Source organism: Antechinus flavipes, chromosome 4 (assembly GCF_016432865.1).
Source record: "Antechinus flavipes isolate AdamAnt ecotype Samford, QLD, Australia chromosome 4, AdamAnt_v2, whole genome shotgun sequence".
Classification (NCBI taxonomy): Eukaryota; Metazoa; Chordata; class Mammalia; order Dasyuromorphia; family Dasyuridae; genus Antechinus; species Antechinus flavipes.
The window spans coordinates 132,693,960-132,704,493 of record NC_067401.1 but is presented as its reverse complement, the minus strand read 5'-3'; the positions used below and the strand labels follow the sequence as shown (position 1 = coordinate 132,704,493).

The window sequence follows — 10,534 nt, the reverse complement described above, 5'->3', positions numbered from 1 at the left end:
ATGTGAACTCATCAAAGACAAGACATCACCATTCCCCTAAATGTTTTGTCTTCCCCTAATAAAATACAAATTTTTAAAGGATTAGAGGCTTTTTTTTTTTTTTTTTGCTTTTTATATTTGTAAACCCAGTGCTTAGCATGGTGCCTGGTACTTAACAAATGTTTAGTAATTATTTTTTATTCATGCATGCAAACATTCATCAATTCATTCATTCTACATTGTGATATTATTTCATGTCTTTCAAATAACATAGTATTATTTCAAATTATAAAATCAGTATGATTGATAATGGTAATTTCCCCTCACCCCAATTCATTTTAGCTTTAAGTACTAGAATCATTGATAGAGCACTTTTTTCTTTTTTAAAAGACTTTATTTTATTACTTAGCTTTCTAGCTGTAAAAAAGAATCCCAAATTCAATGTTTAGTAGTATTTTAATAGAAAATTTACTTCTGGCAGTCAGGGAATGAGATTTTCAGACAGAGCACAAATTCCTGACAATGTAACACCAAACCCTTCCCCTACAGTCTGGGATGGCTTCTAAGAGGGGAAGAATCATATTTTTCACTGTACCAATGGTCATTTCCAATATGGTCAATATCAGCAGCTACAAGTTGCTGTCCATGACTGAAACTTGTTCAGAAGATCAAAGGGAACAGGTTACTTTCAAATAGTAGAGTTCAGAAAGATATTAGCCTGATGACTATTATAAGAGAGTTCCATTCTTGAAGTCAAGAATATATGAATTGAAATTTTGTCTCTGAGGGCAAACGACTTGTCTTATCTGTGTTCCAGTAGATTCTAGGCATGTTACCAATCTATACCAATAGAAGTATTTTCTACACCAAGAGTTTTTGATTTTGATTAAAACAAAAATCTGGACTTCTAGCTCCTATTCTGAAATCTGATTTATTTTCTCCTCTACATCAATCTGAGAGAGAAAGAGTGAGAGAGAGCAAGCCAAAGACACAGAGAAAGACACAGAGACATATAGATAGCAATGGAGACAGAGACACACAGAGAGAGACATATAGAAAGGGGGAAAGAAAAACCCTGAGATCGACACAGAGACAGAGAAAGATAAAGAGACAGAGAAAGAAAAGGTGATAAAGAAAGAGGGAAGGAAAGAGATACAGAGAGGGAGAGAGACAGAGGACAGATATAAAGAGTCAGAGAAAGGGAGAGGGAGAGACAGAGAGACACAGAAAGATAGAGATAAGAAAGAGATAGAGACAGAGGCAGAGAGAGAAGGAGGTAGGGAGGGAGAGAGAGAGAAGAAAGGGAGGGGAAGGTAGAAAGGGAAGGCAGGAGAGGGGGCTATCTCTCCAGCAGAAAATGTACTAATGTGAACTCTTCGAGGACAAGCCTTGTTTATTTTTGTCTTTGTATTTGCAATACTTTTCAAAATGCCTTGGGCATAGTATAGGCTCTTGGTACATGCTTACTATTGAATTTTTCTCTCTTATTTGCTCTCTTTTAGAAAGAATATTCTCAGTCATTTAGAAACCATACTTTTTTTTTTTTTGAAATCTGGACAGACATTTGGAAAATTCACCTGAGACCCAATGGCATGTGATAAAAAATCTCCATAAGAACACTCACATGAAGGAGCAACACTAAAGACTGTATTAGCCATGCCAAAGAAATGAAATGAGTTTTCTTTGAAAATTAACAAGATAGTCAAAGAACATGTGAAAGTCATTTAAGGAGAGAATACATAAAAAACAGAAACATGAAGAGTATACTTGGAGGGCAACAGGTGAGCGTGAGGTTTGTAGCCCTTATGAGATGGCCTTAGTGCTTTGAAGTCCATGGATCAAACCCAGTTGCTTGTCTCTGGATTGAACCAAACTATTTGCTTCCTTGATGAGACATGTTGGTACTGGATACTCAGACTTGGCATCCTTCAACTGTACAGATCAAGCAGGCTGTGCAGGGTTCACAGGTATTGTCAGAAGTAGACAATGAGGAACATGGATTGCAGGAAAGTCTGTAAAAATGATTTTAAATTATATTTAAAGGGAAGGAGGTTAGTGTAAATTAGCATAAATTGAGGAAAAACATAAATGAGAAAGAGAGTACTGAATTTTACATTAGAAATTTTAAACATAAAAATACATTTAGAAAAAGAGTTGGTTTGAAAATATCCTTTGACTCGGCAACGTCACTACTGAATTTACACTGGAGATAGTGCTAGGTCCTAGAATCAGAGGAAGCTGAATTCAAATCCAGCCTTAGACATTTATTAGTTATGTGATCCTGGGCAAGTCACATTTTGCCTCAGTTTCCTCATATGTAAAATGAGCTGGAGAAGGAAATGTTCAGCTACTCCAATATCTTTGCCAAGAAAATCCCAAATAGGGTCATGAAGCATCATGACAAATGATTCAACAGCAACAACAAAACTCAGTGATAGCCACAAAACATCTACATATAGAAGCATATTTACAGTAGCATTATTTGTAATAATAGAAATCAGAGGCCAAATATACGCTCAGCAACTGGAGAAAGGTGAAACAAATTGTGACATGAGAATGTAATATAATATTATTGTTTGATAAAACTAGAATGTATATGGAGAATTCAGGAAAAAATTATGGGAAGACCTGAATGAAGTAATGAAAAGCAAAGGGAGAACAACATACAGCATTGTAAATGAAAACAACACAAAGAGGCAAAAACCTCAAATTAAATGCAGTGGATAATGTTGGTGTCATACTATCAAACTTAAAGCACACATTCTTCCTATCTGCTAATTAATTGCAAAAGTGGGATGTGACATTATAAAATCAATTACAATCACAGTATTGGGAGGTTTATTTAAAAATTTTTGGCTTATATCTGTACCCCTCGTTCTTAGAATAGTACTTGACATATAATAAGTGTCTAGCAAAGGCTTTATATATCTCTACGCTTCATTCTTTTTCTTTCTCTGTCTCTTGTCTCTCTCCCTCCTTTCAGACAGAGATGCAGAGACAGAAAGTAACAGAAATACTTTATATATCTCCACTATTTTTCATTCTTCTCTCTCTCTCTCTCTCTCTCTCTCTCTCTCTCTCTCTCTCTCTCTCTCTCTCTCTCTCTGTTTCTCTGTCTCTGTCTGTGTGTGTGTGTGTGTGTGTGTGTGTGTCTCTGTCTCTCTGTCTCTCTCTCTGTCTCTCTGTCTCTGTCTCTCTGTGTCTGTCTCTCATTCTTTCTCCCTTGGATTTGGGTAGATGGACAATTTTAGAATAAAGTTCTTTTGGCAAAATTCATGCCTTTTCAACTCCATTGTAATTATTCAAAGACTGGCATCCTGCTGCTCTATTGCACTTACTTGCTGTCTTCACTCTCTAGCAGACTTTGATAGGTGGTGATCTCACACTCAAGCAGCGCCTTCATGTCCAAGAGGACCTGATATTCTTGGTTTTGCCGCTCCAGATCACAGCGTATGTCAGCCAGCTGGGACTCCACATTATCAATCAGGCATTGCATCTGGGCCAACTGTGTAGTATATTGTTCCTCTGTTTCTGCCTTGGTGCATTCCAGAGATTCTATCTGAATGGTGAAAAGAGGAACAGGAAAAGTGAGTTAGTTACCTGAAAGGACTTATGTCCTAGGATCACTTCACCTCTTTGGACTTCAGTTTCCTTTTCTATAAAATGTGATTAGACTGGATGAATTCTATGGGGACTCCTCCTATTGTCTTCTCCTTTAAAAACACAAAGTCTTTGAAATCAGGGATTGTATTCATATATCCAAAACTTAGTGTAGTGTTGTGCATAAAGCATCCTGAAATGTTCTTTTCATTTATTCATTCATTCATCTATTCATTGATTCAAGAATCTTTATGTTCTATAATGTTTTTGAAGCCTAAGAAAGTTTGCTGTTTAATAATAACTGAAAAGTATACTACATTTTGAAGTTTACAAAGCAATTCACATGCCTCATCTCATTTAAGTTTCATAAAAATCCTGTGGGGTAACACATTTTTACAAAGGAAGAAACTGAATTTTAGAGAAGTGGCACATTCCCCCCATGATACCTGATGAGTGTCAGAGAAAGTATTCAAACTTAAGTCTTCCTGATTCCATGTTTAGTACTGATTTGGTACTTTATCAGTACTTAGTTTGGGAGGAAGGCACAAGTACTATTATCTTTTTTTTCCTTTAAATTACATGACATTCCTGATTCTTCTTTTTCTTCTTTGTTTATGGGAGAGACCAAATTTAAGTGGTAATGTGGTACATAAAGTTTCTTGGAAAATTTAGAGAATTTCAAGATTCAAATTTAATCTAACAATTGGACAAATATTTATAAACTTCTACAAGGAAAAAGCTCTTACTTTACATATAATTTGTACTTTTCCTAGAGTCTAGAACACTTGTAGGTCCTTGATTAATGTTTCTTGAATGAATAGATGAATAAATAAACAAATAAAACAAATCACTTACATGATGCAGAACTCTGAGCTAGATGCTGAGGAAGATACAAAATTTAGGAAAGATATATTCTCTATTCTAATGGAATTTAAAATTTAGTAAAATGAAAAAAAAATAGTTTTAGAAATTCACTGATGATGTCTTATCCCTAGAATGCTTCTTTTCTTCATTTCCACATCTGAGCTTTCCTTGGCTTTTTTCAGTCTCTGTTTAAGTTCTATGTTCTTCAAGAAGTCTTTGTAGATTCCTTTTAATATTAGTTGGGGCAGCTAGATGGTACAATGGGTCTGGAGTAAGAAAGATTTATTTTCCTGAAATCAAATATGTTTCAGATACTAATTGTGTGACCCTCACCAAGTCAATTCTATTTGCCTCAGATTCCTCATCTGTAAAATAAGTTGGAGAAGGAAATGGCAAACTGCTCTAGTATGTTGTCAAGAAAACCCCAAATGGGGTCATGAAACATCAGACATGACTGAACAACAACTTGAGATCAGTGCTTCCCCTCTCCCCCCCCCCCCACCCCCTTGGTTAAATCCAATTTAACCTGCATATTTGTATATAATTTGCATGTTATCTTTCTCATTAGATTGTAAGCTACTTGAAACTAGGGACATCTTTTATCTTTTTCTTTTGCATCCCAATGTTTAGCACAATGTCTGGTACATAGTACACACTGTTATATTAGGAATATGAATAAAATATCTAATCTGCCATAAGTCAGTCTTTGACATCATAATGAAACTATAGGTTTGGGAATTAATTCCACTGGGTTCCCCAGCTCTTTTAATGACTATTTAATTTCAGGCTCATATCCATTTTGGATATCCACAGATGTGGAATATGGTTGCCAGAACCTACACTGATTTAGGTCCTTTATCAATCCAAGCAATTCCATTGGCCTCATACATCCCTCCAACAGGGTATCCATTTCTGCATGTCCCTTACCAAACCATGCTGTGCCTGGAGTTCAATGTCCAGAGCATTTGCTGTCCTCTTCAGTTCAAGAATCTCTGATTGGCAGCATTGGAGCTCCTCAGAGCTGGATAGCTGCTGCTGATTCAGTTCCTCTGTCTGAAATATAGGAATTATTTAAAAGAAAGGAGATGAAGATTAAAGCATGATCTGAAATCACCTCAAGGGTTTTTTTTTTAAACTCTTTTTTTTTTCATTATTATTATAGCTTTTTATTTACAAAATATATGCATGGGTAATTTTTCAGCATTGACAATTGCAAAAACTTTTGTTCCAAATTTTCCTCTCCTTCCCCCCACTCCCTCCCCCCAGTGGCAAGTTGACCAATACATGTTAAATATGTTAAAGTATATGTTGAAAACAATATATGTATACATGTCCAAACAGTTAATTTACTGTACAAGAAGAATCCGGCCTCAAGTTCTAACCTGAAGGGTGAACCATTGCTCCACATCTCTGCGGTTATCGGCCACCACTGCTTCATACTGGCACCTCATGTCATCCAGGACCTTGTTCAGATCAACAGGCGGGCTAGTGTCCAGCTGTATACTGAGTCGGTCCCCAAGTTGTTCCCTCAATAAATTAACTTCCTGAAGAAAAGGAAATTAGAAAGGTGATGGTGTAGACAAGAGATTATTGGTTCAATAGCCACCCCATCACACCAGCACTTGTAATTAAAATAGCTGCTGGTATTATGCTCATAGCATTCAATTTCCCCTTCCATGGGTTCAGAAATATGTGATTTTCTCTCACAATGTATAATAGTAATAATTGCAGATTTCACTACCCTAATTTTATCAAGTAAGTTGAAAAAAAAATGATTCTTTTATAATGATAATAACTCAAATTTTGGAAGCACTTTGAATTTTTTAAAGCACTCCTTGAACATATTCTCAGTTAATCTGTATGACAACTCTGAAAGGTAGATCCTGTTATTAACCCTATTTTATAGATAAGGAAACTGAGGCTTAGAGTTGTTAAGTAGTTTACCCAGGGCTATAATTAGTCTGAAATGGGATTAGAATCTAGGTTTATTTTATTTTAAGTCCTGAGAAGAAGGTAAAGATTGGCCTTGAAGGAGTTCAAATCTTGCTTCTAATACTTGAAAACTCCAATACTTTCACAGACAAGCCATGAAATCTCTCTGAGCTTCAATTTCCTCATCTACCAAATAGAAATAATAGTATCTGTCTCTCAGGATTTTTGTGAGAATCAATCGAGCTAATGTATGTAAAACCAGGGCAAATATGATAGCTGGTCCTGTGTTATGTCACGATAGCTACAGAACTGAGATAGCAGAATTCAGCTGGACATTGAAAAGGCTTCCCCCATTTTATTCTTGATGAGATTTTTCTGCATATGCTCATCATACAATTTGTGACATTAAATCCATCACTTTTATTTGGCCACTTATTCCACTTGGACTGCCCTCCTCTTCATGTCCCTTCCCCCATACCCCTCTTACTTCATCATGATTTTTCCTGAGACAGAGCAGATCCTCCTTCAAAGATTCCACTTGTGATTCTAGATCACATTTACATAATGTCAAGTCATCTAAGATTTTTCGAAGACCATTGATGTCAACCTCTATGATCTGGCGAAGAGACAATTCGGTCTCATACCTTTAATTAAAAGAAGGAATCTTAATTTCATTCTGTTCTTATTTATTTTTATTCAATAGTATTCCCCACTCCCATCTTCCCTCCCCCCCTCCCAGTTACATATCTGTTCTTATTTTTCATAATGTGACCCTCTCAAAATCATACAGGTAAGGAGGGAGAGATAGGACTAAAAAACTCCAAATGTAGAATCAGGGAATGGGTAATTTAATACATAGATACACAACTAATGTATGTTAAAGACAGGATAAGTTCTCCTGAATCCAAGGCTGACTTTATATCCAAGCTGGTCCCTTATGTGGGCAGCTAGGTGGTACAATGGGTAAAGCTCTGGGACTAGACAGTCTCAGATACTTCTTAGCTTCTAGATCCTGGGTAAGTCAATTAACAAAGACATGTAGACAAACAACCTTTGTTTGTCTCAGCTTCCTTAACTGTAAAATGAGAAAAACAACCCTACCTGGGCGGATTGATTTGAGGATCAAATGAAATAATATTTATAAAGTACTTGGCACAGTGCCTAGTATATAGTAGTACTATATACATGCTTATTCTCCTTCCATCCCTTTCCCTATCCCATATCACCAGACTTACTTTGATCTAAAGTCATCTGCTGCCAATTTGAAGTTGTCAATCTGAACAGCTATTCTAGAATTCTCTGCCTTGGTACACAAAATCTGAAAAACAGGAAATTAAACAGTATTAAGAATTTGAAAAGAATTCAAAAATCCATTAATTTAAAAACTGAATCTATTTAGTGTTGATGGGATGGGAAAGCAGGGGAGAGGTAGTGTCTCTGAGTACTTTCTAGCAAGTATCTTGTGCCAAAAAAGAATCACTTAAATTATAAAAATAAAAATAAAAAAAACCTTCACTTTTATCTCTCTCCAAAAACAAAGAACCAAGACTTTAGAGACCAACTAAGGAAGTGAAAAACATTTCAATTCATTTAACTACTTCATTAACTATATTTATACCATCAAACCCATGGCCTGATAACCTAACAGAAGTAAAACATTGGCATTTTCTTTTTAGAAAAGATTTTTAAAATTAATATTTCTACCATCCAAATCTTTCAGGAATGACAATCTATAATTTCCATGACTGTAAATTTCATATCTCAGAGAAAAAGAAATTCTGTTTATAGAATCCTAGATTTAAAGCAGGAATGAATCTTAAGGAGCTATTAAATTCAACCTTTTCATTTTACAGATGAGGAAACTGAGGGACAGAAGGGTTAATTGATTTACTAGGGGTGATATAGCTAGCTAAGTGTCTTATGTGGGAAATTAACTTAGGTTTTCTGACGCTAAAATTCTAAGTAGCAGTAGCAATGGCAACAATAATAGTAGTATAACTTATGAAATGCTTTAAGATTTGAAAAAAAAATACCTTGTAATTTCATTTTATATTCCATGCAATATGCTGACAATATTCCAGATTTCATTTTTAGAAAATATTTTAGAACTCTTTCTCCCCCACATCTTCATCTTGCTCTATTAATAAAGTAGTCCCATTCTCTTATGGTCAACATATCCAAACAATTAGGGGCAGGGGCAGGGAAGGGAGCAGAGAGGAAGAAGATTGGCCAACAGACCTTTTGTTGGAGGTTTTCAATCGTGTTGAAGTAACACTGGTAGTCTGGACACACAAGCGGGATTTCTAGCTCACACTGCTCCCGAATTTTGCACTCCAGTTCTGCATTCTCTTGTTCCAGACCTCGGACCCTTTCCAAGTAACAGGCCAGGCGATCATTCAAGAATTGCATGGTCTCTTTCTCATTGCTGTTGAAGGCTCCTTCCTCACCCCAACCACAGCTGCCCACAAAGTAAGGGATGTTACAGCTCCCAGATATGTAGGAAGTTGCTAGGCGACTTGTGGGTCGGCAGGACCTGGAGAAGAAGGTTGGAGTTTGGCATCTGGATGCTACCCCAGTACTGGGGGGGCAGGGAATCTCAGTAGAACAAGTTGAGATAGAGGGGCAGTCTGATGCCCCAGAACAAGAATCAGGAGTATCACTTTTGGGGGCACATTCAGAAGTCATAGTATCCAAAGGGAAGGGCAAAGACTGGCTGCTAAACTCCAGATAGACAGACTTGGTCCTTTCCTTCCTCAATGAGATTTTTATATAGCCTCTCTAGTGTTGTTGACAGAATGCTCAGGATGTTTTCTTAAGCCCTGTTTATACTAGTTTTCAAAAGAACATTTCATTAGTCTGTTGTCTATTTACAATGGAAGAGTTGCTTGCCTCATTAAAAAGGTCAATTTCATGTTGCTGAATTAGGACCTATCAGAGTGTCCATGTGCCAGCAGGACAATAAAAATGAGCTCTTGGTTATGTGGGGGGAAAGTATTTTATACTGAGATGTGTTTGTCATTGACATTTAGATTTGAACTAGAAGATTTTGGAAGCAAAGCAGCAAAAGTTCATTATTTTCTCTAGGATAAAATACAAAATATTTAAGGCTCTTCACAATCTTGCTCTAGTCTACTTTTCCAGACTTATTTGTATATTTCTCCCTTTCATGCATTCTATATTCCAGATAAATTTGGCCAATTTGATGTTCTCCAAATGTGTCACACCATCTCCCATTACCATGTCTTTGCCCATCTCAAATCATCATATTTTTGTGCATAGTATCCCTCATGCTTAGCGTGCCATCTCCATAAGATCTTTCCTAATTCTCTCCACCCTCAGTTGTCAGTAACCTCTTCTTTCTATATTAATTTTTATTTACTTTTCTATGTATACATGTCTCTCTCCACTTCCCTTTCCTCTTCAATATAATTCTTTGAAGGGAAGGATTATTTTTATTTTTATCTTACTATTGCTAGATCATGTTTGGCACATAATAGTCACTTAATAAGTACTTGTTGATTGATTAATGAATGACCTAATGAATGATATACCTGTTTTAGATAATCAACCTCAGAGAGCAAAACTTCAAAGATAAGGGAAAGGAAGAGAAACATTTTGATCAATAAACAAGCAGGTATTCTATTTTTTTTTTTTTTTTTTACAAATAGGAGATGGAGGATATATTTGTGTACTTTATAATCTGTGTCTGTCTTAAAAGACAATGTAAGGTCAAACACACATGTTGATAAAGATTTGCACCTCAATTTTTCCTGAGTGGCCCATCTCATCAAGGATGAAAATGAATTTTTGATGTGATTAGGAATCCTTTTTTCAGCCTCCCATATTTAAGAGAAGACATATTAAAAGAATGAGGTGTGTTGATATGTGTTTGGCTTAGGAGGCATCTTTTTGTAACTATCATATTATGTGCCTGATCCAGAAGATCAAATTCCATCATTGATGTAATTCTCGTAGGCTACTGACAGGTAACTTTCCATAGAGGTCATGGAACAGATGGTCAGGCATTTTGCTTTAGTCTGCTGATTTGCCCAAAGTGAATAATTTGCTTTAATTCTCCACATTTCCATTGTCTCACATAATCAAAGGATGTCTGAGTTGGGAGGGACTTCAAAGACCATTTGGTTTAATCTGCATCTGA

At 36.1% G+C, this 10,534-nt stretch overlaps 1 protein-coding gene across 1 annotated transcript; it reads right to left on the bottom strand.

Annotated features, from left to right (window-relative positions):
• Positions 1 to 1,760: 1,760 nt before the first annotated feature.
• On the bottom strand, positions 1,761 to 9,060 carry KRT40 (keratin 40). The gene is made up of 7 exons (XM_051992112.1): positions 8,614 to 9,060; positions 7,611 to 7,693; positions 6,863 to 7,019; positions 5,826 to 5,987; positions 5,371 to 5,496; positions 3,318 to 3,538; positions 1,761 to 1,991 (listed from the first exon to the last, which is right to left on the bottom strand). The coding sequence occupies exons 1-7, from the start codon at positions 9,058 to 9,060 to the stop codon at positions 1,892 to 1,894; spliced, it is 1,296 nt and encodes a 431-aa protein (XP_051848072.1). The 3' UTR covers positions 1,761 to 1,891.
• Positions 9,061 to 10,534: the final 1,474 nt, after the last annotated feature.

Bases quoted from the DNA above. Each gene is read 5' to 3' on its own strand.
- KRT40 (XM_051992112.1), bottom strand. From the start codon at position 9,060: ATGACTTCTGAATGTGCCCCCAAAAGTGATACTCCTGATTCTTGTTCT. The intron at 5,497-5,825 runs GTTAGAACTTGA...CCTATATTTCAG, and splicing joins AGCAATGGTTCACCCTTCAG to ACAGAGGAACTGAATCAGCA. The intron at 3,539-5,370 runs GTAAGGGACATG...TTCACCATTCAG, and splicing joins TCCAGGCACAGCATGGTTTG to ATAGAATCTCTGGAATGCAC.